The 27,344-nt window shown below is 40.5% G+C and overlaps 1 protein-coding gene across 7 annotated transcripts in view; it reads left to right on the forward strand.

Moving 5' to 3' along the window:
* ARHGAP42 (Rho GTPase activating protein 42) overlaps positions 1 to 27,344 on the forward strand; it is a 251,314-nt gene that overhangs the window by 169,301 nt on the left and 54,669 nt on the right. For all 7 annotated transcript variants that reach the window (XR_006721255.2, XM_010973325.3, XM_074372929.1 and 4 more), the window contains 3 exons: positions 10,209 to 10,310; positions 16,987 to 17,097; positions 26,049 to 26,153. Coding sequence is in view for 6 of the 7 variants with exons in the window: in XM_010973325.3 (XP_010971627.2) it covers positions 10,209 to 10,310; positions 16,987 to 17,097; positions 26,049 to 26,153 (318 nt within the window). In the remaining variant the exon portion in view is untranslated. The remainder of the gene's footprint in view (positions 1 to 10,208; positions 10,311 to 16,986; positions 17,098 to 26,048; positions 26,154 to 27,344) is intronic.

A 27,344-nucleotide genomic window follows, 5' to 3' on the forward strand; every position in this document is an offset into this window, starting at 1 on the left:
CTAACTAACTCTAAGAGTATTGCTAATAATAGACAAATAGATTAAGTTGGGCTAAACTTTTCCTTTTCACTTACTTGAAATGACCAGAGTGAATGACCCAAAGGCCATTAATAAGAAGTAAGGTGAGAGGAAACTTAGACTGACAAATAATTGACACACAGCACAGACGGCTACTCTTTTAATTTAATTAACTGAAAGAAAATTGTGTCCTTTGGTATAAAATTTAACTTCCTTTGATAAATCCATGTCTTTGGAGATTCATTTAAATCTGTGAAAATCACAGTACTTAAATACTTACACTGACTGGCATGTTAATAGTTGGAAGAAAGAATAATACAAATTATTCATGTTAATTGATTTTGAAGTTTTTGTAGCCGCAGAACTTAACTATTAAGAATTACTTGTGCTAATTCTATTTGGTACATTCTCAAATAAAGGATAATTCTGTTTCATAAGTCAAGCTCTATGTACACTTGGTGGAAAAATTTTACTTTGGCTTCTCTACATTGTTCCGTTTTACAACTTGGTTGTTTTAAGTCTCAAAACTGGATGAAGATCATCATTAAAAACTGTTTCTTAAGAAATAGTGAACCCCTCCATGCCTAGGAGGTAGCCCACGTTTTACTAACCAAAATCTTTCTTGTTTTTCTCTGGCATTCTTTGATAAATAGGAAAGAATTAAGCATTGTTTGTGAGTGACAATTTTGGGTTCTAGCATGGTCGCTTTGCCGTGAAAATAAGAGATGTTTCCATTGTCCACACTTCTACTCTTACATTCTGAACAAGTGTCTGAATGTATTCTGCCAGAGAGTCCTGCAGGGTGTTTCAGTTTAATAGAATTAGGTTTGACCAGCCCTCCCTCAGTTGGCATCATTATAAACATGGTCTAGACTTCAGTGAATTTTAGGAGTGGTAACTTTGATAACGTCACAAGCGGCGAGATAGTGACTCTAGACTACATCTCACAAGTGTTCCCATCACGTGTATATGATGCCACAGAGAGACTTCGTGTTTATAAAGCAAAGGTGCTATGTAGCTCCTTAAACGTCAGGCACAAAAAGCGCTGAATGCTGAACTAGCACAGTAGAGTTAAAAAAATTTTTTCTAATGTGTATTTTGTGAATGAAAATTGAGATTTGTTCTTAAGTTTGTGGCTTAAGTCATATGACTTGAAAATTACCAAGCAGTAGCAGTGCCATCCAGCCTGCATGGGTGTCTGCCGAGTTGACAGTTTTCAGTGCTAGTAGCCCTTGGTGCTTTTCTCTCCTTCCTTTAAGATTTTCATTGTTCTTACCAGTTAAGGTGCCATTTTGAGGATGGGATCTTTTTTTTTTTTTTTTTAAGAGTTTATTTATTTATTTATTTTTTAGAGGAGGCACTGGGGATTGACCTCAGGACCTCACGCATGCTAAGCACATGCTCTGCACCCCAAGGATGGGATTATATCTTTGGAGTCTGAAGCCCCAAACTAAATGAGACAAAGGACCAGCTAAGACAGTGCTAGCTGAATGTGAAAGAGGAGTTATTTCTTGCTTTCCCTACCTTTCTAACCGTCAGTATTTATATTTTTTTTATTGGAGTTCACCAACTCAAAGGGGCACACCACCAGTGGCTAAGGCCATCCCTCTGGGGTATTTCTTATGGTGGGTGTACCCAGGAAAAGCTTTTATCAAACAATGCCAGAGAAATAACCACGTTTGTGCTTTAAATAATCAGCTACTTCTTTATACTCTACTTGCTTCCAGAATGTTTAGGCTAAAGTCATTGAATCCAGCTATTAGGTGACAGATAAGATGACCAAGGCCCCAGAGTGTCCAAGGTAATAAGACTGATGAAAAAATCCAGAGGCTATCTACAACTGTGTAACAGTGTTAACAGAATTGGCTGATTATAATTCATTCATTAAGCAGGTACACACTGAGCCTTTTTTACCTGGGGAGGACCATGTTAGCCTGTAGTCTAGTCCAGGATTTATCAACCTCCACACTGTTAACATGTTGGACTGAATAAATCCATCAAAATCAATGTCTCTGACTCTTCTTCCCTTTCTCTCTCATCCTTATCATGGGAAGCCCTTTCAGTCTGGTCTTAGAAATTAGACCTTAGACAGAAAAATACCTGCAATAGGAACTTTTTCCTGGAACTATTCTCATGAAAATGCCACTCTTTTTAAGAGTTTAACCGAAGGTCGAAAGTCAAGGACGGAAGGGCAGAGAAAGTGAGGAGACAGGGGATTCTGCAGTGCAAGATCAGCCCATGTTCTTCCCTTGTGGCGGAAAAGTTGAAGGAGGAGCATGAGGTATTTTTGGAAGCCTTCTGAGGGCTGCCTCCCAATGTTCCTGCTCATACTCTTTTGATAAAACTTAGTTACATGGACGCATCTCATTGCTAGGAAATTGGGAAATTATATTCTTTATCCTTGGCGGCTGTGTGCCCTGCTGCCATTTGGGGGTTCTGTTATTGTGGGGAAAGGGTGGAGCTCTGCCAGAAAGGGCTTTTGATAAAAAAGCAGTAGAAATAAGGAATTCCATGTGCTGATCCTCAGGAGAGGGCTGTTCCAAGCTCTGGCTCATGTGACTAATTCTGTGACATTGACCAGGGCACTTCAACCCTTTGGAGAATGGGGGTTATTTTCCTTTAAAATGTTCATGCTAAGCAATTGTGCTATTTATGCTGATGTTGAGAAAGGTCTTGTGTTTGAGTCTGGACTCCACCCTTTTGCTGGTTGAGTGGCCTATAGTTAATTTCCGTGAACCTCATTTTTCCACTGTATTACATGGGCGTCATGATAACACATGATTTCTTTCCTATTTATAAACATGATCTTCTTAAAAGCCCTGTGATGGCTAAATATACAAAACTGGCTCAAGAGAACAAGGTTGTGAATGAGTCTGCACCTCCCTTAAGAATGTTCCATTTTCATTATCAAAGCTCATAAAGAGAGCATGGCTCACTGAAGATAAAATCTTATATCCTGACTCAGGAATGTGTGTTTTGGTATTGGGCCCGGTTTAGGCCCATCCCAGGCCCTCAGGGTTTGCTCAGAAGGTAACTCTGGCCTAGGATTGTCACCTCCTGTTCCTTACAGGGTGATCAGGGCCTGGCTCCAGCCGGGCCCCCATCGCCCTGCTGCATTGGGGGTTGCAGGGCTGTGGTGCAGGAGCTGGGGCGGGGGTGCTCACTGGCTCATCCCATCACGTCCAGACTCTTGATGGAGTCCCGGGGGAGCCCTGGGCTCTGGCCTCTCCCACAGCTGCTGGAGGGGCCGGAGGGCAGCCTGAAAGAACTCAGGAGCGTTCCTGCCCCATGGAGGGGATGCTGACCAGTTACAGGAGACACTGGCAGAGAAACCCTCACTTCCTCTTTGCTTACCCAACTGAAATGCCCTGAGGTGTGTTGGTTTTGCCAAACCTAAACGAGGTGTGCCTTATTGCATGAACAGCTGGCTGTTTTTCCTCCGGCTTCTGTGGTTAGTTCAGTCGCAAACACGCATCTCCCTCCCACCTTTCCTGTCCCTCTTCTTTTCTTCTTCTCTTGCTCCCTAAAGGTTGTGTACAAGCTACAGCAGACAAGGCTTGCCTCAGGCTCCGTTTTCTAGAAATTTTGAACTGCAGAAGTATAATATTAATCTAATATGTAAAATTAATTTCCACTTGCTATGGCTCTCACCCTGGGAGTGAGGGAAAAATGCCTCACTGTTGCAGTCAGATACAGTGTTTATCATAAGCAGCCTCTGTCATGACCTTAGTCTTTTGTCCCCATGTTTGTTCTTGCTTCCATGTTATCATTGCTTTTTGGGTTTTGTTTGCTTGTTTGTTTGTTTTTTTGTTTTTGTTTTATCAGTGTTTTTTGAATTTTGTGGTTGAGAATTTTATTTCTCCAAGTCCTCTGTCATCCAGGAAGAACAGAGAAATGTGAATGCTGGGCATGAAGAAAAGCTTTGGGTTACTTTTAATTAGGAAATCCCTAAGTTCACCCTGGGTAATTTTCCAAGCATCCTGCCTGGAGTGTGCAGAGTTGTGTAACTTCAGTTTTATCCATGATGTCATGCCAGAGCCATAAGATTATAGCCACTCCAGGCAGTATCCACCCTCCGGATCCCAATCTTCTCTGTCTTCACACAGTCCAAGAGAGGGTTAGTAATCAAAAATCATCAAAAACTTCCAGTAGCGTTCTCTCTCTCTCTCCCTTTCTCATCTTGGTATGTTCGACTACATCAGATACCTTCTCCATTTTTTCTTTGAGAGACATTCCTCCTGGAACTCTCATCTTAACTGATTGCTTTAAAGTCCACAGGCTTATTAGTTAATCTGCTTTTATGGAGGGCGATATTACCATTATCTTGGGAATTTTCTTTGCCTCTTTGAGCTGTTGCTTTCCTAGATCTCATGTCTTACTGTTTTGGTTAATTCCTTCATTTCAGTGCACCAACATCCCTCCCTATCTTCCTGAGAAACAGTGCATAGGTAGTAACATTTTTGAAAGCCTGTATGTTTGTAAATATGTTTATTCTACCCTCAATCTAGATTGACAATTTGGATATAGAAATCTAGGTTAGAATTCATTAATCCTTAGAATTTTGGAGGCCCTGCACCATTTTTTAAAAAAATAACTGTGATTTTGTGGATTCAGTGTTGATTTCTGATGATTTTTATTTGACCTCTGTTTTTAGGTTTCCATTTTTATCCATGGTTTTGTAATATTTTACAATTCTGTGGTTATTTTCTCATTTATTGTGCTTTCTACATATTGTCCCATTTTAATACAGATACTTTTATCAGTTCTGGAAATTTTCATGAACTATTTTTTAGGTAATTCCCTCCCTACAGTTTTTCTTTTAGCAGTTCTGTTAGTCAGATGTTGGGTTTCTGGATTAATCTCCTAATTTTCTTATCTCTTCTCATCTATTTTCTCTTTTAGTTCATAGCTGTCTTGTTTTATTCATTTACTCATATGTTGTTCACATTTTTTTTTAATGTGGCAACCATTCTCATAATTTTAACATGTGTATTTTTGTCTTATGTTCTTACAGAAATGGTATATTTTTTCTATGCATGGCTTTTTGATTAACCTAAATGATTTTGTGTTTTTATATATTTTGTGTTGTGTGGTTTTCACTCAGAATTGTGTTTTAAGATCCACCCACATGTAACATTTAACTTCATGCCTAGCACTGCATGGCATGCATCTGATTCACTTTATGTCCACCGATGAATACCACAGCTAGCATCCTGTTCCCACAGGTGCGTATCCTCGTTCGTGTTTCCTTATGGACTTTTTGGTGAGGATCTTTTTGGGATGTACACCCAGAAGCTGGTTCTTAGGGCACACTTATGCCACTTAGAAATGTTGAGTGCAGCATTTCTCTTTAGAAAGGCTATACCCCTCTACAGTCCCACCAGGTACAAGGGTTCCTGTCTGCGTGCTCTCGACATGTAGTGTTATTCAACTTCCTAATAGTTCTTGCCAGTCAATATCTGATATAATGTGATATCTCAATATTTTAATTTGCTTTTCTCTTAATTACTAATGATTTTGAAAAACTCTTTATAATGCTTGTTACCCTTTTGGCTTTCTGCTTCTGTGTCTTAATCCTTTATATCCTTCACATACATTTCTTTCTGTTTGTTTTTCTACCTTTCCAATTTGTATGAGGTTCTTATAAAGGCAAATATGAAGACTTTGGGTCTTCTGCATCTGATCACCTGGTGGTGGTAGTGGTGAGGTAATTGGAATGAGGGAGATGTGATGAATTATGCTGGTGCAACTACCCAGGAAGGAGCCCTTTTGGAATGTCTGTATTTCAGCAGATCAAGGAGGAGGGACTTGGTGGGGAATGGCTTTGGGAGACTGCGTGCAGTCACCCACAGGAGGGACACTGCTGTGAAAGCTATCCTAAGGTTCTCTAACAACCTGGGTTTCTGGATATCAGGAATCTCTTGGGCCTCAGGAAACTCCTGTGTAGCAGGTGGATGGAATATCCAAGCATCAGGCCCTACTAGGACTTAGAAATGGTGATGCTACCCCACACTGCCCTTCTGAGCAGTGAGTAAATCCATCATCAGAGGAGGAAGAAGTCTGGCTGGATTGGTAGTTGAGGCTACACCTTGTCCTCTCAGTGTCTAACACAGTGCCAGTTTATAAGAATTACTTGTGTTTCTGAAATGGAAATTTAGCTATTGGTATTTATTATAATTATTCTTCACATTACTGTTTCTCCTACCATGCATTCACTTGAAGGATTTTCAAAATACCTGCATAATGCTTCTTTAGCTGCTGGTTATACTAACATGGTGACAAGTAGTTGCATGGGAAATTTTGCAGTATCCTGTGTGGCAATTATAACCTTGAAATTGCCTTAAAAATCTGATGCATAAATCCTAAATGCATGCTCCATTTTTAAAAAAGAAATACAGAAACGATTTTTTCATTTCCTTTATTTAAAAAAAATTATCATGGTAACATTAAAATAAAGGTTACTATTACTATATTTAAAATAGATAAACAACCAGGACCTACTGTACAGCACAGGGAACTATATTCAATTTCTTATAATAACATATAATGGAAAAGAATCTGAAAAGAAAAAATATATATGCATGTTTATATATAACTGAATCACGTTGCCGTATGCCTGAAACTAATATTGTGAATCAGCTACACTTCAATAAAATTATTTTTTAAAAAAGAAAAATTTAAGAAAAATAAAGGTTGCTAAGAACAGTTGTTTAAACAAAGCTTTGCAGTAGTATTGTATAGGAAAATAAATGCAATTAGATAACAGTTTGAAAATTTGTGATTTTCTAAATGTGATAAAGTCCACTGTTCATCTTTGGTACCATCTTGTGGCCAATGGAAGGTGTTGGTTTGGCCTTGTTTTTAACAATTGTGTGCAGTTCAATACTTGTTATCTATGAGATAGAACTATAGTTTGTATGAATATTTGACTTTTCTATTTTATACAACAACGAAGAGTGAAATTGACACTTGGAGTTTCCATCCCATTTGTTACTTCCGGGTGTGCAGTGAAGCTGTGGCAGGACCACAGTTGCTAATCTTAGAAGTTCAGTGATAATGGGATCATGTGCTCAGAGTAAATGCAGTGTAGTTAAGAAAACAAATTTGATTGCAGACCCTGAACTTGTTGTACACCTTTGCCAATTCTATAAGTTTGGGGATTAATTTGCTATTTTTGGTGGTATATTTTAAGACTTTACAAAACACACACACACATATATATCACACATATATATGGCTTCATTGTGTGTGACTACCTAGTTCAAAGGCACTTTTTGTGGCTTTACAGGAAGCATCTCCCATTATAATGTAGTCTCCTTTGTGAATCATGCTATGACAATAAGAAAACAGTGATCACACACAGTGTTCAGTAAAGACGCGTGGGTTATTTTTCCCTTACTTCTGCAGCACTGGTTTTGGAGAAAATTTATGGCTTGATACCCACAACAAGTAACACGAAAGACAAGAGGTAGCTAGCTGTGTGGTATCATGTTACGAAATCCAAGTAAGACTTGACTTCCGTGAGCGGTCAGTCACGGGTTCTGGGGGAGATGTGAGCCGCACGAGGCGCTCTTTGTTTTCAGGAACGCGCTCCCCTCGATGGTAGTTGTCCTCCGTGTGGCCTACTCTTTCTACTCAGCTCTTTAATTTAATGCTGGGACTGAGCGCGTTGTTGTCGTCTATAGCGCTGGGACCTTTGAGTAGATCTGCTTCTGCTGGCCTGGTGGTGTGAGGGGCCAGGGTTTCAATAAGAATCCAGGAAGTGTCTCTGGGAGTGACTTTTGTATTGCCAGGAATGCTGATGTGTTGGCACTGGGTTAACATGTCCAAAAATGCCATCAAACACTGACCAGAAAACAAAGACACAAGTGTACTCGCCACAGCTGTGTTCTCTTCTCCCTTAACTGGTTTCTTCTATGCGCAGAGAGAAATTTTAAGCCCCTTCTTGTGAGAGGAAAGTGAGTCAGTTTTGTGTACTATACTGGAAGGCAGCCGGTTGGCCCCCAATGGTTCAAGTATCGCTGGGATGGAGTTATGGCCACTTGTGCAGAATTGTCCCTTGTATCGTGGATGTTAGTTTTTTGAACAAATATAATGTTTGCGAGGGTCTGTGGTTGCCCAGTTTTGTAAGAGGAATAATCTCACTTGTTCATTAAATATTTATTGAGCACTCTTTCAAATTTTCAAATTTGAGGAGGATAGGGTACGTGCATAAATTTCCCTGTGACTATATGGGACAAGAGCACTGTCAGAAACCCATGTATCAAGCTATGTGAGCATTCAGAAGGGAGAGAGAGTCGATGCAGGGGACTCGTGCGTGAGGTCTGTTGAAGCTGGATGCTAAGTCTAGCTGTAACTTGAATATGTGGGTGTTGGAAGAAATGAACGTGTGTATCAGAGAGGAGGTGGTCTGTAGAGGAAAAAGAACAGGAGCTCAAAAGGGCTCGTGAGATTGACTTCTGGAAAGGCTGACCGGGCAGGCCAGTTGTGGGCGTGAAATGCCAGATTTGAGAGTAACATCCACTGAGCAGACAAGGAAACGTTCACCCAGGTGTCTGTTTCAACAGGAAAGGACGGGCTCCTCCCATCCTGAACCTTGGGCTTCTCCGCTTCCTTTTGGGGTCTGCTTCTCTGCGTTTTGTTACATGATCTCTTCAACAGACCTTTTTTGGGCTTTTTATTTTCCAACTGTGTTTCTCCTAGGAGGGTCCCATTTTCTCCTTAAATAATAGTTATCCTTTGGCGATTCTGACCCCCCCCCCCCCATTTACAGGTATACACTGTAATGTACAAACATATCAGTACCTCTTCCAAGGTCTCAGAGTGACTGGAACTTCTACAGCAGAAGCCTACTTTCTCTTCCCATTCAGTGCAGTGCTACTAGTTAAGTTTCTGAAGTTCCATATATGCAGCTAGATCAAGATGGGTTCCTGGAAATATAATTAAGGAGATAAAAAAGTTTAGAGTGTCAGTGGATCAAAATAGGATTATCTGGCTGTAATAACCTGGATCTGACAACCTCAGAGTTATGAGAAAGGGCAGAGGCCTGCCTGGTGTCTCCTCTCTTCCTCATCCATCCATCCATCCATCCACCCATTATTTTTGATTAATCTCCTCCGAATACTTACAGAAATAATGAAGCAAAGCTTTATGCCTAATAATCATAGAGCTTGTTAAAGATAACAATGTCTGAACCTCTATATGGGGAAATAGGAACCTACATTTTGAATAGGCTTAAAAAGGCTTGACTCTGTTGAAAGTGATCGTTGTAACTCAGGAAACACTGAAATGAAAGCAAGGAATGGCATGTCTTTGGCCAGCGAAATTTATGCATGTGGGCAGCTAGTGTTTATGTCATATGGACCCCAAAGTGGAAAAAAAGCATACCTGATGGGTAACAGATTTATAGTTAGAGAAGACTGTACGCCCAGGCATGTCCTGTTCTCTTTAGGATTTTATTCTCTTTGCATTTCTATAGACGTCTCCACAGGATGAAAGGCACTGTATCCTCCTCCTCTGCAAAAGGCCAGCCTGGTTACAGCTGCCCCTACAAAACAGTGACGTTTCAGGGATGTGCCAAGGTCTGCTATTAGAGGGCTGTTGCGTTTATGATACAGTTGTTGCTCATCCATTTGAGTTGTTGCTCATCCATTTGATTTGACCTTGAACTGTTGTAATTCTTTCACGCTCCCAGCTTCTGAGGATCTGTTTTCCTTCCTATCAAGAATGAGTTGTTTGAAATATTGGCCATCTTTTTTGTGGCTCCCGGGAAATAACTACGATTCTTTGTGAAGAGCGTACGAGTGGTTTTCAAAATTGACGGTACATTAACTCATCGTGATCACCAAAAAGCCCAAAAGAGACATTTTCTCTTGGTCCTTACCCCAGATTTACTAGGTCAGAATCTCCCGCTGAGAACCAGTTATAAGTTGCCCAAAGGGACTCTACTGTGGTCGTCCACGGCTCTCCCTACGATCGTTCCAGGAACGTCTTTGAGAGCAGAATACGTGTTCAAGTAATTTTTGTTTCACATCCTTCTTCCTACTCTGTTCCATCAAGTTTTGCACATAGCTGAAGCTAACTAAATCTTTTTTCAAATAATGTTATTGAATGTTTGATGGGGATGGTGAAAAATCAAGATTTTCTTGATTCTCCAATTCGAATGTTCTGTCATTCTTGTGATCTTCTAGGATGGAAAGAAGAAGTTTGACAAGGAGAGCGAAAAATACTATTCTATTCTTGACAAGCATTTAAATCTGTCTGCAAAGAAGAAGGAGTCTCATTTGCAAGAGGTAAGTTTTTTCCGATTGAAATGTGGGAAGGGCATTAGCATTGCCACATGAAGTTCAAATTTTCGAAAGTTGGGGTTATCTCAGAAACTGCTCTTCTTTAATAAAATAATGATAATAATTATATTTAAGCCAATTGAGCGCTTACTACGGACAGGCACTGAGCTGAGCATTTTACATAGCATTTAATATTAACAGTTCCAAGGGAGAGATTAATATTTCCTTCAACAATGAGAAAGAGTAAAACAAGACTTTTTCCTTATCTTCCTTTTGGGCATATTTTAAAGAGCAGGACCTATCAAATTCATCTTACAGCTTTTATATTAAGTTAAAATATCTGCTTTTAAGTGTTGCATCAGCATCAGGGGAGAGAAAAGATAGACCCTTGCATGATTTAAAATCTCATGTTATGTCAATTTTCCTAAAGGACACATCAACAGAAATAGTTTACTAATGTGTACAGAGTATTAATGTAAGGAATCCATTTCTTCCTTTTTTCTGGACATACGTTCTTCTCATTGGTCGTCTTTTAACTATGATTAGTCAGATCAAGTAGTCCTTTTACTAAAGAATATTGCAGTCCCCTTTCTTGCGATGAGATATGTTTAAAAATAAAAAATAAAAAGGGACTCTCTCGTCTTTCACTTTGGCAGCAGGAAAGTCTCACACCACCACCCACAGCTTCCCCCACCGAAGCAGGCTGTGCGTCAGGCTAGTTCACCTGCAGCTCGTCACTGCGCTCCAGACCCTCCTAGGGAGTCTTGTCCCTGCTGAGCATCCTCTAGTCCCCTTCTCTCTGTCCTTCTGGGAATTGCAGGGAGCACCTCTTTCAGATGCTCCATCTTGATCCACTAGCAAAGCCACCCCCCTTCCTGAACCACTTTTCAAGTTGAGCCTGGCCCTCGCTCTCCTCGCTCCTCACTTCTCTGACCTCCGTGTTCAGCCTTGCTTGATGAGTTGGGGTTCAAATGCAGTGGAACTGTAGTCACAAAGGCACGGGGAGGTTATTTTTCATTTCTGATTCCTTTTTTCTGTACTCTGGTGTTCCCCGGGAGGGAATTGAATTTCTTCCCTTGAAAATGTTTAATGTTGGGAAGTTTTGTGAGTTCACCATGTGTTCATTATAACCAATGTCTTGCTATTGACACCTGCTGTTAAAATCGGATGATTGAATATACAGTTGGGTACCTGTGGAAAGGTTTTGTGGCTGAGTGAAGTGGAGAAAAATCTGTTATTAAGGAAAAATTATATTTTTAATATTCATGGGCATATTTAATCTTGCGAAGTAACTATGCTGCTTAATATTATGCTCACATATTCCAAACTGCTTGAATGTTCACAGATCTCCTTAAACATTGCAGGAGAGTAAACCTAAGAGAGAATGCAGTATGTAGATGAAGTCATGTGTAGAAAACGCTTCCCTCATTATCGCCAGGACATCATCCTCTGCTGGGCCAAGGGCCACAGCCCAGTGGCTTTTTAAAAATTGACTGCCTCCGAATCCAGGGTGGCTTTGAGCCTCTGAAGGGCTGTAAGTTCATCAGGTTCTTGGTGAATATGAGAGGCCGCCGTCAGACAAGACATTGCTTAAATCATGAAGCAAATGCTAACTTTATCAAAATTTTTAAAGCCCTCTAGAGGGTAAGCTTTACTTTTCCCTGACAGCCTAGCTCAGTCCTTAATACAGTTCGTGGCCCTCAGTCCCTTAGACTTATATCCGTTCTGGTTCTGTATTTAGTTGGAGTCTAGAAAAAGCTATTAATATGGTTAGTAACATCCTCTGTTTGCCCCACTCCACTCACACACACGCGCGCGCGCTTTTTTTTTTTCCAGAAAGCACAGTCCACAATTAAATACAACACAAATATTGTGCAAAGCAGCAACTTAAAACACATAATGTAGACAAGGAAACACGTAGCTTGTCTTTGCCCCCCACTCTATCCTTCCAGGAATCAAACCGGTTATAGGGCGATGCTGCCACACGTGTGCTTAATCCTGTAACGTGGCATTAAAAGTCACCTGTTCCTTCCAGAGCAGCTCTGGTCCGACCTCCTGTCAGCACCAAGCTCATTGACTTGACTTGTTCTCTGAAAGACCCCTCTGTGTGTTCTCGCCGCCACAGCGGACTCCTTGTTCATTTTGTTCCTGGAAAATAAGTGAATGCCCGTCACCAGGGTTGAATTCAGGGTCAGATTGTGTGGATAAAGCTCCAGGGCTCAATCAGACGGATCATGGGAGTAAACAGAATGGGAAACAGACTTGTCAAAATTACAGGCTTTTCAGTAGAAAAGAAGTAATATTTGATATGTGAATGGATAATATCTTTTTAAGCATAAAATAAGAGAAAGAGATCGTAAAGGAAATGTAGAAAGACCAGAATGAGAGAAAGTATTCTGTCTATTTCAAAAGATTTTAAATAAATGAAAAGGCAAAGTGTTGGGGAATTTATACAACATATGACACAGAGTATCCATATCTTATATACAAGATGGGTTTGCAGATCAGTGTGAAAAAGATAAAAACTTCAGTGGAAAAAATGGGGTAAAAATATGAAAGGGCATTTCATCAAAGAAGAAAAATAAACCATAATAAATACTGTTCCAATGTCACATGTGTTAAAAATGCAGTTTAATAATAGCAGGATATTAATTTATTGAAAGATTATAACCATTGTTAGTGAAGGTGTAAGAAACAGCACACATTTGCTTTTCCAGTAAGAATATGAAATCACTCAATCATTTTTGAGGTGAATTTGATATCATAGTTCAGTCAACCTTACACGTGCAAGATAGTTGAAATGATTTCTATTGACAGGAATTTCTCCAGAAGAAGTGATCAGAAATGAGCCTAAAAATGAATTGTATAAATATATTGGTCCCAGAGTTATTCACAATGCAAATTTTAGAAACATCTAAAAAGGCACAAAAGATTGATTGGGGTAAATAGACAAACAGGGCTGGCCAAAATCGAAATTGATATGGCTGCAACAAGTTTTACTAGGAAAATCATTTAAAGACATTGGGAAATGTTTATTATCCTTAAGGGGGAGGGGGACCAGGGTTTAAACCAGAATGTACCCTATTATTCAGGGTTTTTAAAGCAAGTGTGCGTGTGTGTGTGTGTGTGTGTGTGTGTGTGTGTGCGCGTGCGCGCGCGCTACACATCAAAATATTAATGGTAGGTTTGTAATTTTCATCATCTTTACATTTCCCTGTTATAATAATGAGCAGTGGATAAGCTTACAGTAATGAATTTGTATCGCTTTTATTATTAAGGGAAAAAGTAAAGGGGAAAGTTTTCCAGGTTTTAGGAACCCAGATTTTGAGTTTCTGCCTGTCACTTAATATGCTTTCAGCAGGTTCTCTTCTCCCCACCTCCTGAGTGAAGGGAATCCCTTAGATTCTGCCCTTAAAGCGCTATTCTTATCCTGCCCTAGGGTCCCTGACAGCTCTTCTCCTTCCCCACTGTCTGCAACATCTTACTGTCTCCCACCGTCACCCTAAGCCACCTTTGCACTGTCCACCGACCAGTTACCAGGACTTCAGACCACGACTTCTTAGTGACACATGTGAAATCTCACACATCGCCATCTTCTCACATTTGCTTCGGCTTCTCATTTCTTTAATTCTGCTAATGCTGGTATCATTTCTTGCATCAAAATTAATTATCTTTGACTTGATTTTGTTCCCCCTTGCTTCTCATGCCCACATCCTTCAACCCCTCTTACTGGGATCTACCAAACCCCTTGCCTCTATCAAATAAGAAGTCTTAAATTCACACGCAGCCAGCTCCACCGTTTAATCCATATATCCTGCCGTGTCCTCACTTTAATCTTGAAGTTCAGCTTTGATCTGGTCCTCACTTCCCTCCAGCTTTTGCAAGGTCTGTAGGATGACATTTACACTCTTTCTCTCTCTCTCTGCCTTGGCTCTCATTTCTGACTCTGAAATGAAACTTTTCGATCTACCAAGACAGAACTTCTTCTGGCTCCACTCCCTCTCTAAAACTTCTCCATTTATCTCCCCCTACTCCAGAATCCAGCTTTAATCCCTCCTCCTCTGGGAATGATTCACCAACTATCACCTGAGGCTCTTCCCTCTATTTTACTATTTTTTCCCTCCATTTTACATTGTAGCTGGGGAGGGGTGTAGGTTCCTGCAGAACCGTGTGGTTTTCTTATGTGATTAACTTAGTTTCTTACTAGGATGACTTTGCTACTCAAACAACAGTTTATACCTGTAATTCTAGCACAATTACTATTCCCTTTTTGTTTTTTTTTTTAATTTGAAGAGTAAGTTCCATAGTTACCCTACTTCTCCAGCACAAAATACTTGACAGCAATTGCCAGTGGGCATATAGGCAAGTGTCTGCTAGTGAACCACACACTGTGAGCTTAGCGCTAAAGGGATTCATCTCCGGTAAAAGAATGTCTGTCTACGTCTTGTATTGGAAAAGGATTAAGCTGTTGCATTCTTTTAGCACTGTGAGTTCTGCATGACCTTTCAAAGCCGATTCTGTATATTGAATTTGGTTGTCTAGATTGGGGGTGATGAAAGATACCTCTAACTGGCAGATGGCAAGAGTCCTTATTTCTCATCTGTCGTTCTTTGCCACCCCCTGTCCCTTGCATGCGATGGGATTGTGCATGGCAGATAATTATGTCAGAGGCTGCCAAGGCCACCCCCAGGATTGGTGATTTGCTCGGAGGACCCACAGCCAGGATTTATCACAGTAAAAAGACATAAAGGAACATCAGCAAAGGATGCATGGGGTGAATTCTGGGGAAAAGCCGGCACAAACTTCTGAGAATCCTCTCCCAGGGGAGACACACAGGACTTAATCCCCAGGAGCGAGTTGTGACAATATGTGTGAAATGTTTACTAAACATTCATAGACTGAGTGCCCATGGTTTCTACTGGGGGCTGGTTGCATAGGCACCCTCTACTCGTCATGTGCCCAAATTCCAGACTCCCAGAAAGAAAGCGGGTGTTCAAATGAACCATGTTGTTTGCACAGACGGTTTCGGCATAGGGAGCTGCTCTCACCAGTTAGGTTCATTTTAGGCTCGAAAGGTATCTCAGCTTTCTGGTTTGTTCCCATGTGCCAGTTGACACAGTGACTTTATCTTTTAAAGTAAATGAAAGCTTCAGAAATAACTTGTGGAACAGACTGTTGCCTCTGAGGCTGAAAATATTCTTGCATCCTTTACACCCAGGGCTGTACTGGAGCTTTCTCTTGGAGAGCCCACTTTTCTCATTTCTTTCTCATCCCTCATTCAGTGATGTTGGGTTTGTGGTTTGGAACTGGCTATTTGGGGAATATTTATATCACAGAAAGCAGCAAATACTGCAGATCAGGCTCCCCCCGTCCATGAGAGAGCCAACTGTTAAAAACATTTTTTAGCAGACTACCTCCGTACCATGTGTTCTATAAATAGTGTGTTCCTCTCAGCAGTGGTAAAAAGGAAATATATATGATTTGCGTGGAATACTGACTGTGGGTGCTGAGAAGCTTCTGGTCCGAATTTCCTACCTGGTCCAATTTAAATGTGCTTCTCATATATTAGTTTAGAAACTTGGAATTCTCAAGTTTGAAAATCCCTCGTGAGTTGCTCATAATATTGGGCTATTTTAAATTGTATAAATAATTGCATAGTAAGTCGTAAGTATATGTAATTATTTTTAAAGGTCTTTCTTTCAAATGAAGTTTTACGATGCTGTGAAGTCCAACCCAGCAAACCTCATTTTATCTTTTTTTTTTTTTAAGCTTTTGTTTGCTAAATTATCGTTGTAAAATGGCTGCAAAGCAGTGTTCTGTTCCCAAATTGTTGTTGGCATATACTTAGTATTCTGGAGAGCCCATTCTTTTCATCTGCTTTTAGTAATCTCAGCCGGCAGTGAGGAGTGTGACGCTGGACAAAAAAAGTAAAATCACGTCTCCCTGCTCTGAACCAAAATCAGCTTTAAAGACAGCATCCGAGGCCGATGGTGGGCAGGGAGGAGGGACGAGAGCGCGCCTGGCGTTGATGCAGCAGGATTCCGTGGTTAGAACCTCTGCATTCGGGCGGCTCTGGTACCAGTAGTGTTGTAAGCCACCTTATGCTGTGGCCCCACTGCTTAATATTCTCAAATGATTCTCCCTCAGTTAGAATCTAAGCGTTACGCAGTTTTCAAGATCTTTGATAATGTGATTCCAACCTTGCTTCTCTCTCCTTAACCTCCACTTACTCTGAAGCCAGACTCTGTCACTCTTTCATGCCTCTTTTTCACGGGAGTGACTCCTTTCTTATCTTTGACCATACATAGCCAGTTACTCATCTTAAGGTTCAACTTCCCCAGAATTTAGTCTCTTTTTCTGTGATCCCATAGATTTTCATATATACTTATAGACCTTTATTATAATAATTTTTAATGTAATGAGTGTTGTATGCTTACTACGTGTATGTGTATGTGTTTTTCTTCTTCCCACTCCGTACATAATAAGCTCTTGTGGGCAGAGTCTGTGTTTTCCTAGTCCCTGTATTCCCAAGACATAGTAATTGCTATAGGCAACCTTTTTTTTTGATAGAACTTCATTTTGCAAGAAGGTTTCAGAGTAGAACAGGGTTTGAGCCCCTCTCTAACACAGAAGCTTCAGTAGCCACCCCTTGTGGCCTGATTTGCCTTTCTGTGCTGTTTAGGCGGATACGCAGATTGACCGAGAGCATCAGAACTTCTACGAAGCATCGCTCGAGTATGTCTTCAAAATTCAAGAGGTTCAGGAAAAAAAGAAGTTTGAATTCGTTGAGCCGGTAAGACTCGTTTTGCCTGTAAAATCGGTGGGTTACAGCACCTCTTGTGGAGCAAAATTTGCAGTGTTTTTCTGTTGAGAATTATGACTTTTTTAAAAAATGAAAGGAGAGAGGGGTGGGGGAGGGTGAGTAGGTGGAGCACAGATCACCTCAGGGCGGTGAAACTAATGGTGGCTACACGCCATTGTCCTCACACATTCGTCAAAACCCATAGAATGCGCGGCTCCAGGAGTAAACGCTAATCTAACTGAATTTTAACGATGTGTCAGTATCGAGTTATCATCTGTAACAACGGTATCACACTAACGCAAGATGTTAGTTAACGGGAAACGGGGGGGGGGGTAGGAGCGAAGGGGCTGGGTGTGGACGCTGTCATTTCTGCTCGGTTCTTCTGTAAACCTCAACCTGCTCTGAAAAATGGCCTGTTGATTAAAAAACCTAAATTTAAAAATAAAAGCGTGTTTATTACGTACACCTAAGGGGCTACACCTCACCACTAAGGTGATTCATTTACCAAACCTTTAGTTGAAGGAAGAAAGGCTAAGGCTGCATTTCTTCCATTGTTCCACCCCGCTTCCTTGCGAGGCTGGGACCTGCCTGACTTTCCAATGAAGTCATTTGTTTTCCCAAGTCAGGGTAAAAAGTAATGGATTCCCTAATGTAAACTGCATTACAGAAAAGAACAGGTGGTTGGCTGGTCTTTATAAGCTTACTTCGTTTTCTTAGCATTTTTTTCCCCGAGTGCTACCCTGAGACGTTACAGGTTTGCCCGACTGGGCATCTCCGTGAGGTATCCTCTGTGATGAGCAAGGGCAAGTCCGTAGTCAGGACAATCTTGTTCACCTGTGGTGCTGAGTTCCCGTGCGCTGACAGGGTAAGCGACAGTAAAACACACGAGTAATCAAATACACCACTCAAGCCATACTGTTCTTCCTGTGCCAGTTTATTAAGAATCTATTTATAATGGGAAATAAAATACCCTATTCCTATTTAGTGGAGGTGATGGGGAGAAGGGAAGATACATTTTAAAATATATTTGAACAGGTCATCTCCTTATGAAAACCCATCAGTGGTTCCCTGAAGATGACGGGAGACTGAGACAGAGCCGAGGCTGGGAAGAGCTACCAGCCCCTGCCTGGCCCGCGGCCCCTCTGCTTGGCTCCTTTCCCTCTCGCTGGAGCCACCTGACTCTCTCCTGGGCACTTGGCAAGCTTCTAAGCCGAGCCCTCCAGCTAGAAGGATTTAAGGAGCTGGAGGCCACACCGCAGGCTCAGGGATCTTGTACCCTCTGTTCGAGATGACAGTCTTGACTCAGGGCTCTGTTTGCCAAACAGCGAAGTCCTTCAACCCCTAAAGATGAATTGATAACCTCTTACTTAGCTGATGCTTTCTTAGGGGGCTTTCTGAAACTCATCTGGGGTTCATGGACCACGGCTCAGCCCAGCAACCCCTCTTCAAGGAAGATGACTGAGACTTAAAACCCCTACTTCCCTGGTCGTGGGGAAAGTCCTGCCTCTGACTCCTGTCGTGGTTTTCAGGCCTCTCTCCGTGCAGCAAGCTTTCTCCTTACAGCCTGCCCCCTGGAATTTCTGGCTTTTAGCTCTTGGTCAGAGTATCCATCGCTTCCAACTCGGATGGTTTTCCTACATACGACTTCCTTATCCGTTCCCCTTCCCTTCGGAGGCTGTGCTCACCTGCTGGGCAGCTCTTCCTCGCATCTGGGATGGTCCTTGCGCACCTGTGGCACCTCTCTCTCACCTGGAGAGGCATGCAGGCAGCCTGTTTCCCCATCTAAGCCTTTTTTTATAGCCCATCCTGTCTGGGAACAGTGCACTAGACCGTTCTGTAAGATGGCATCAGGTATGTAAGGAAAAGGCTGTAAAACTGTTGGCTCACAGGTGACTGAAGGAATGATAAGAATTTATGAATTCATGTGATAATATGGGTAGAAAAGTGAAAACTACCCTTCACTTGAAGTGTATTTTCTTCCTTCCCTCTACCGTCTCCCAAACTGGGATGGTCTGATAAATCTTCTCTAATACATGCCTTTCTGGTGACACCACGATCAAGGTCGATGTTAAATTTGTCCTTCTTCCAAAATATTTTCCTGGCTGCTGTATTTTTCCTATTAGAGCGTCTGGCCAAACCAAATAGCACTGTCAGTTTAGTCTCGTTCTCATTTCCAGCCGCAAAGTCTCATCCGTGCGGTTTTACTTAACTTCCACCCCAGTGATGAGAAGGGTAGAAATGGGAGCAATGAAACACGGGCGTGCTGCTCTGTAGGTTAAGCGCTTGCAAATTAATTTGGAGGAAAAAAGCTTTTAAAATTTGAAAACCAAAGCTCCCAGGAGCTATAAACATAAAAACACACAAGGATATTTTAATATCTTTCCAGTTTTTTTCCTGCAGAAATCCAATTCTTGTTGCATTCCTGTTTCGTATTGCAGAAATGGAGCAGTCTATTCTGGTTTAGCTGAGATTTATTTAACAAAGAAGCATTGGGGTAAAGCAAAATATCTTAGGGGTGCAACTCATCTCATACGGATGGTAAGATATCAAGTAGGAAATATAAGTAGTCCTGGAGATTCCCAGTAAATGACATTCTTTATGATGATCATTTGAGGTAATTTTACATTGTTTCAGTCAATGTCAAGATCCTACTACAGTTGATCTTTGAACAACATGGATTTGAACTGTGTGGGTCCCATTTACATGTGGATGTTTTTCAGTAAATACTAAGTCCACTGGTAGATTGAATCCATAAATGCAGAACCTCGGATACCAAGGCTGGACTGTAAATGTTTCAATGGGTGTGTGTGTGTGTGTGTGTGTGTGTGTGTAGGTATCGGCGTTCTTAACTCCTGAGTTGTTGAAGGGTCACCTGTACTTGTGATAAAACTTCTGCAGATTATTCAGGCGGTATTAGGAATAAATGTTCTTAGAGTGTCATTATTCAAGGAGAAGCTGGGTCTAATACGTGGTAAAAGAGAGGGTTTTTTTTTTTTTTTATAAATAATGTTATTATTATTTAGAATATACAGAAAGCCAGCCTTTTAAGACCCGTTTCTCCATTTGCTATGATTTTAATGGCCTTTTCCCCCTGTTTACCACATTCTACATAGACAGTGATGGCAGCTAACTTGTGATCGCTAGCCCTGTGTGTGCTCTCCAGCGTGGTAGCAACTACTTGTGTGTGACTGTCAGACCCTTCAGATGAGACAAGTCTAGATTCAGATGTATGTAAGTGTAAATATGTACAAGATTGCAGAGAATTGGCACCAAAAAAGCATGTGAAATATCCCATTAAAACCTCTTTTATGTTGATTACATGTTGACATGATAATCTTCTGAATATATTATGTCAAATAAAATGTTAAATTTCACTTGGTTTACATTTTTGTCCCATGTGACTGCTAGAAGATGTAAAATTCCACGTTGGTTTGCGTTTGTGGTTCACGGTGTGTTTCTGTCCGGCAGTGCTAGCTTGCATCCTTTCAGATTTGCCAACAAGATACGTGAGTTCAGGTCTGTAATGGAGAAAAAGAGATCAGAGAGGCAGAAACGGCATCTCCTGATTCTTGACTGTGAGATCCTCTTACCTCTCAGAGTTGCCCGGAGCTTATGAGAATTTTCAGGGACTGGGAGAAAAAGCTTGAGAAGTAGCTGAGGGTGAACGGCTTCCTCAGATTTGAGCCCCATTGTGTCAGAAGTCAGTTATGGTACATGAAAGTTTGTGGCTCAGAAAACCAAAAGAATCTTTTTTATGCATTCACTCCCTTATGGTTCATTCAGGTACACTTTGTGTACATTTTGATGACATCCTTTGAACATGCTTAGTTGGAACTACTGTTTTGCGAGCAACTGCGATGTGTCCTGTGTTTTCTGTGTTCTCTCACGTGAACCCTACCACGGCTTTATTACTGGTAGTTATTACCCTTCCAGATGAGGACCTTAAGTCACAGAGAGATTATTAGTTGCCTGAGGTCACAAACCTAAGGAGGGGGAGAGTCAGGAATCCAGAACCCGGGTCTGAAGTCGCTGTTTCATACCACCTACTGCCTTGATGACTGCTGGCTTACAAAAATTCGTTCTTCTTACTACTTGCTCCGACCAAATAAAATGGATGACCCTAGCAAATTTTAATTCTTTAAAATTAGAAGAAGAAAATAAGAGAGTGACCTCTACCTGGGTAAAGGTAATCAGGTCAGTGCACGTATCTGTCCATTCATTCATCTGCTCTCCCATCCATCTTTCTCTTCCTGTCTTCCCATGTAGAGACAGAAGTATAATGGCTGAGTGGCAATAAGATGGAATCTGGCTCCAGTCTTAAAGCTGTGTAGATTTGGCCTGCTTTTCAAATTCCGTGTGCTTGAGATTTTTATCTGTCAGTTGGGTATAAAAATTGTATGCAGTTCCCAGGATCCTGGTGAGGCTCAGCCCATGCGGGTGATGCGCAGAGAAAGTGCCTGGTTTGTCATTAGCATCAGCTGGGCACCAGCTACTGTGAGCTCTCACGTGGGCTGTTAGCACTAGATATGACGTTTATTAGTATGGCTTCAAAGCCAGACACTAGCGTTTTCAAAAACACATTTTCAGTTTTAACGTGCTTCAAAAATATACACTTAAATTCTCTAGGAACGTTTTTATATTAGAGTATTACATTTTTCATATTTTAATCTTCTCATGTTATATTTACAATTAATATAAAAATGAAAATAAACTATTACATATAAACGTAAAGCACACTGCTTTTCATACCGTTCTCTTAGTCTGCTAAGTTTAATTTTAAATCATTTTCAGAAGAAAATTTGAGGTAAGGCTCTTTAGCTTACTGTATAATGAAGGACATGAAAAGAGCTTTTTTTTTTTTTTTTTTTTTGCATTCTCCAAAGCAGTTTGAATCATTTCAAGACTGAACAACAGCTACTTACTAAGTTAAAAAAGTCGCTCAGGCAGCGTATAGTCCTTCAGGTCTTGACAGTTAAAGCTTTTTGTGCCCTTTCTCAACTTTGTTGGTTAGCTCTAACATAGAAAATTTAATTTAGGGTAAATTCAAGTGGAAAAATAAGACCATGTCATTTTTTTTTTAAAATGTATTACTAAAGGTTAACTTTCTATCCTGCTGAAAACCAAAGTGCAATCATTCTATAAAAATGAAACTGTGATGCTCTGCTCAGGTTGCATATTTTTAAATAAAAACTATGTTGGCCTTTGATTTAGTTTGAGATACTGCTGTTGAGAATCTGAACCTTGCAGCAGCAGTTAGATGAGGAGTAGAATCGTGGACAAGTAAGAAGAACGCGTTTTGTCTGTTTGGCTGCCTCGTCCCCTCACACGTCACCTTAGAAACGCATCATGTCAAGGCCTGGTCTAAAGGTAGCGTCTGCTGGACCTCATCACCTCGGCGGCCACGTGACCCTCCTCGTTCCCAGTTTAGTTGAAAGGACAAGCTGACTGTTCCTCATTGCCTTGTTCATTTACCACAGAAGTGTACCTCTGGCCACTTTGTCTGAATTCCATCCCCTGGAAATCTTAGAAATCCACCTTCAGGAACTCTGAGGAGTCTTCACTGCTGATGCAGTTAATAGCCAGGCTTCAAAAGCTTTGGCTTTTTACATTAGTTGACTCTGTGTTCTTCTCTGTTCATTCATCCATTCTTCGTTCAGCATCCTCTTTTAAAAGTTGTCCCCCCAGGCTGCAGTTGACTGACCACTTTCCATCCTTGGCTCTCTCCTTTTCTTGGTTTTCTCATTTATTGGGTTAGATTTTGATACTTTTCCATTCCCATTCAGTAAACTCTGAACCTCTAGGCATCAGACTGAAAGCACTCGTGGCCGTCCCGAGGCTCCCCTCGGAGGCGTTTCTCCCTGCTTCCTCCAAGGAAGGGAGCGCGGACTGCAGGGTGTGGTCTGGCTGCCTGTACAGGCTGAAAACTGATGGTGCCTTTAGCCCACATCTCCAGTCTTCTTAGAAATTTCAGTGGCCAAACATAGACGTCTACATAGGATTTTGACCTTTTTTAGTGCATTATGATGCTCTGTGTATGGGAAGTTTTTTTTTTCGTTTTTAAATAGGCTTTTGGGGATGTAATGCACGTACCATTCAGTTTATGCAGTTTTAGCTGGCTTTTGTCTGTGGGAAAGTTGGTGTCCAGCTCCATCTCTCACGTGGCTATCCAGTGGTCCAAGAATCATTTGCTGAAAAGGCTGTTCTTTACCTATTACTCGGCACCCTTGTTGAAAATAAACTCATTTATAGGTGCATGATTTATTTCTAGACTCTCAGCTCCCTTCCACCGATGCATAGGTTTATTTGTGCCAGGGTCCCGCTGTGCTGATTGCCCCAGCTGTTCTGCTCAGGTTGGGCAACGGTCATCTGGAATCGCTGGACTTGCTCCAGATTGCTCTGGAGTTCTTCCCCTCACCCCCTGCTACCCCTAAACCCCCTTTTCACTCTTCTCTGCCCTTCACAGTATCCCTGGTCACTGTGGGCCCTGAAGGCTTGAAACCTGGTGATCAGTGGGCTGGGAAATTATGAATAGTTGTCCCTCTGCTGACTTGTAATGGGTTTTGCTAAATGATTATTTATCTGTGTAAGTGTGGTGTCAATTTTTACATTTGGTCAGGTTGTCGGAGTGGCAAAGTCATTTGATTCTAAGACCCTTGGGAATAACAAAGCGCTGTATGAGTTTTCCTGATGATAAAAGTGACTTTCTTAATAATAAAACCTAATCTATCCAGTAGTTTGTAGTTATTGTTACTATTTTAAAAGTCAGGTTTACTCGAAGGTAAGCCGAGACAGTAGACTTTTCCCCACCACTCCACCCACTCAGGCAGATTGAGCAAAGAATGTGGCACGGGGGAAATGCAGTTCTTAAAAGATTTTCAGGCTTGAAAGTTAAGGCTTGAAAATTAAGTTCCCTTGATTGAGCATCCTATATTTGTTGAGGCGAAAATGGACTAGAAACGTTGAACGTTGCTGCCATCTAGAGGCAGTTATTTCATAGTGCTGTCTTCATTAAACTTTCCCAAATGCCGCTTCTGGAGTAGATACGGAACAAGAGCAAAAGGTGGTGCTTGTTTGTATATAGTTTTTTGTACCTCCCAAAGAATTGTACTTCCCTAGTGGTGCCCAGCCTGCAGTGTGAGATTAAAACCTACTTGTTTGCTACTAAACAAATGTGAATTCTGCTAGAAGTTGCCAATAGGAGATGCATCTCAGGGAATCGGGTGTTTTATAGGAATGTTTATTACAGATGTTCTTAAAGTGTCTTCTTTATAAGTTAAATTCATTGTACTTAGCATGATATTAGCATCTTTCTTTCATGGCATCCAGTTCCTAATGAGAGACAGTTTAATTGTGGAATAATTATAGACATTAGAACATGAAACAATGCTCTTCCTAACAGCTTCATAAACTATTCTTCAGGTATGTAGAAGGCTACTGTTGCTTAAATCCTTCAAAAGTGTTTTCTTATTTTGTCTCTAAAATCCTCCAAATCTACATATCCAAGCCTCAGTTAATTCATGGTATTTTTAATCCTGTTTTAAGATACAGTTCTTTTTAATTGGGCCACAATATATGCAGACTGCGTATCCTAAATTCTTGGATGATTTAACAAATGCAGCGTCCGTTTAGTAAAGTGTAAGCTATTGAGTAGTTTTGATAATAATGATCAGTTGATATAAAATTGACAGTGTAAAATCATTCTAAAATTTGCAAGCGATACATTTTGGCACATTATCAGGACCGGCTGAACAAGAGAAGGAAATTCTTTAGAATATAACAGCAGAAAACCAATTTGAAAGTGTATGCTTCCCGAAATGAACATTGTTTTGCAAGAAGTAGACTTTAGGAAGAAAAGCATTAGGTCATTGTTTTCAGGTAGAACCAGTATTTATCTGTTGGAAATTATAACACACATACCAACTGGTCCTTAGCTGAACCCTCCTCCTTCCCCAGACACAGGAAATGACGGGATGCTATTCACATATGAAAATGGTTTCAAATTGTGTTTTTTCCTTAACTTTAAAATAATAGTTTACAGACATACTTTGTTTTTTGAATTAGACATTAGCCAAGTCTCAAAAATATTTTCTAACTTTATTATAGGAGGAAGTTGCGAAAGAGATTGAATTGGTGGACATGTCTGTGGAATAAAATCCCAGTGAATTAGATGAAAAAAAATTAAACATTATTTTCCAGTTATAGTTTATTTCATATAAACAACTGTGTTCTGTAACTCCATGGAGAACTGTTCTCACATTGCAAATAAGATCATAAATAATTGCATATGAATTTTGGATTAGAAGGCTGGGGTCATAGAAATTGTGCTTTCCTAAAAAAGATTTTACTCATAACTCTTACATGAAAAATCTGTGTCTAGCTCCAGGTTTTTGTTTACCTTTTCCCTCCGTTTTCAGTTCTCCCCACTACTTACTAAAATGTTGTCAGTTTAATACCCGAATCAGCACTGCCACCTTGTGATGTTTCCCTTAATTTCATCTGACCAAATCCTTATTCCTTCCCTTGGGTACTTCTTATTTCTAACTTGCTGGTTTAGTCTTCTCACATCTGCGCATGTTTTATTACCCTGTTTTGATCAGAAGCTCTTCTAGGGTAGGACCTGCATTACCTTCATCTTTTTCCCCGTTAATTTTCTCTCCTGGAAATTTTGTCAAGGTGTTTGAATATTAGAGTCGTTAACATGACAACCGTCCATGACAGGACTTAAAAATTAAATCACTGCCTACCAATGAGAAAGCAAAAATGAGCTTCCGTGGCTTCTGTTTCATGTGCATGATTCTGGTGCCTACTTGGCTAAGGCGATTCAAAATTTATTAGCTTGAGGGATTCGAATGCAGGATAATTTCTCTCATTTATTACATTTGACGAAGATCTTTTTTGAAAAACGTGTTGTCATGGTTTCTTATTTCTCTCTGTTTTTGCAGCTTTTGTCTTTCCTTCAGGGTCTATTCACTTTTTACCACGAGGGATATGAACTCGCCCAGGAATTTGCACCGTATAAGCAGCAGCTGCAGTACAACTTGCAGAATGTAAGACACCTATCCTCACCGCTGTCCTTCGGAACCGGGGGGGGGGGGGGGTCACAGGGCAGTGAGTTACGGCCCAGCCAAACCTTGGAGTCTTTCAGAAAGTTATCCAAGTACAGTAAAACCTCACTCATTTTGAAAAGCCACTTAATACATTTATTAAAAGTTCTTTTCTAACTGCTGGTTGAAAGTATGCATTCATAATAGCTGCTTGAAAGCTTAAGGGAGAAATTATTTACAAACATTCTGTCTACTTCTATCAAGGTTTATTTTGTGAAGTTGTCTCATCAGTCCTTTGAATATCTGATTGCGTAATTAAACAAATTCTGATTTACAGATTCTGAGTACCAGTTACATTTTACAAAAAGGTTAGCCAGTCCATTTCTGCTTTATCAAATGTGACATATAACAAAATCTCAATTGTTGAGGCTTTTGTGTAAATGTAGTTATTTCTGAAACCCTGACTGTCTCTATAGCTAAAATAATTTGTGAAGGTTTTACTTAATTGTCTATAAAAAGCTTGCCTTTCACTGCTTATCTGATTCTTGCCATTGTAGGGATGTTCAGCAAATAGAACTATGGAATCGGCGTGCCCCGTGAGAAACATGTAATTGGATTTATCCGACTTGCGTTTTGACTTTTAGCTTTTTATTTAACCTAGATTTTTTTAGGAGGATCAATTTTCACAAGCAATTTATTCCGTTGTTTTTCAATATGGAATGCATTTGGGCTTCTTTGGTAAATACTAAAAGGGAAAATTATAAAATCCAAAGTATTTTATGATTTATTTATGTATTAAATGCAATTATAATAAGATTCCTGGGATTTGAGAACAGGAGAGGGGTAAGGAATTGGAAAAAAATATTCTGATCCTTGGGTTTAAAAGAGAAAAATAGCAAAAGTGGCAATCAAGAAAACTTTCCTGACTTACTTTGATATTCAGGTATTTTATTATAGGCCAGAACAAAATCTTAGAGTTGAGTGGTGATGATTTTTATGTTTCCAAATGCATATTTGTTGAGATAATGTGGCTTCAGTGCAGAACTGACTTTCATTGAGAAAAGCCTTATGCTTTCTATGTCTTCCCTTACGTAAACGTGTGAATAAACTATTTCTTACAATGCAAGCAGTTAGAACTCAGGAACTTGTTCATTTTTATGAGTTAATTTCTGCATAGACCTCTTGTAACTATGT

The sequence above is a fragment of the Camelus bactrianus genome, chromosome 10 (genome assembly GCF_048773025.1).
Source record: "Camelus bactrianus isolate YW-2024 breed Bactrian camel chromosome 10, ASM4877302v1, whole genome shotgun sequence".
Classification (NCBI taxonomy): Eukaryota; Metazoa; Chordata; class Mammalia; order Artiodactyla; family Camelidae; genus Camelus; species Camelus bactrianus.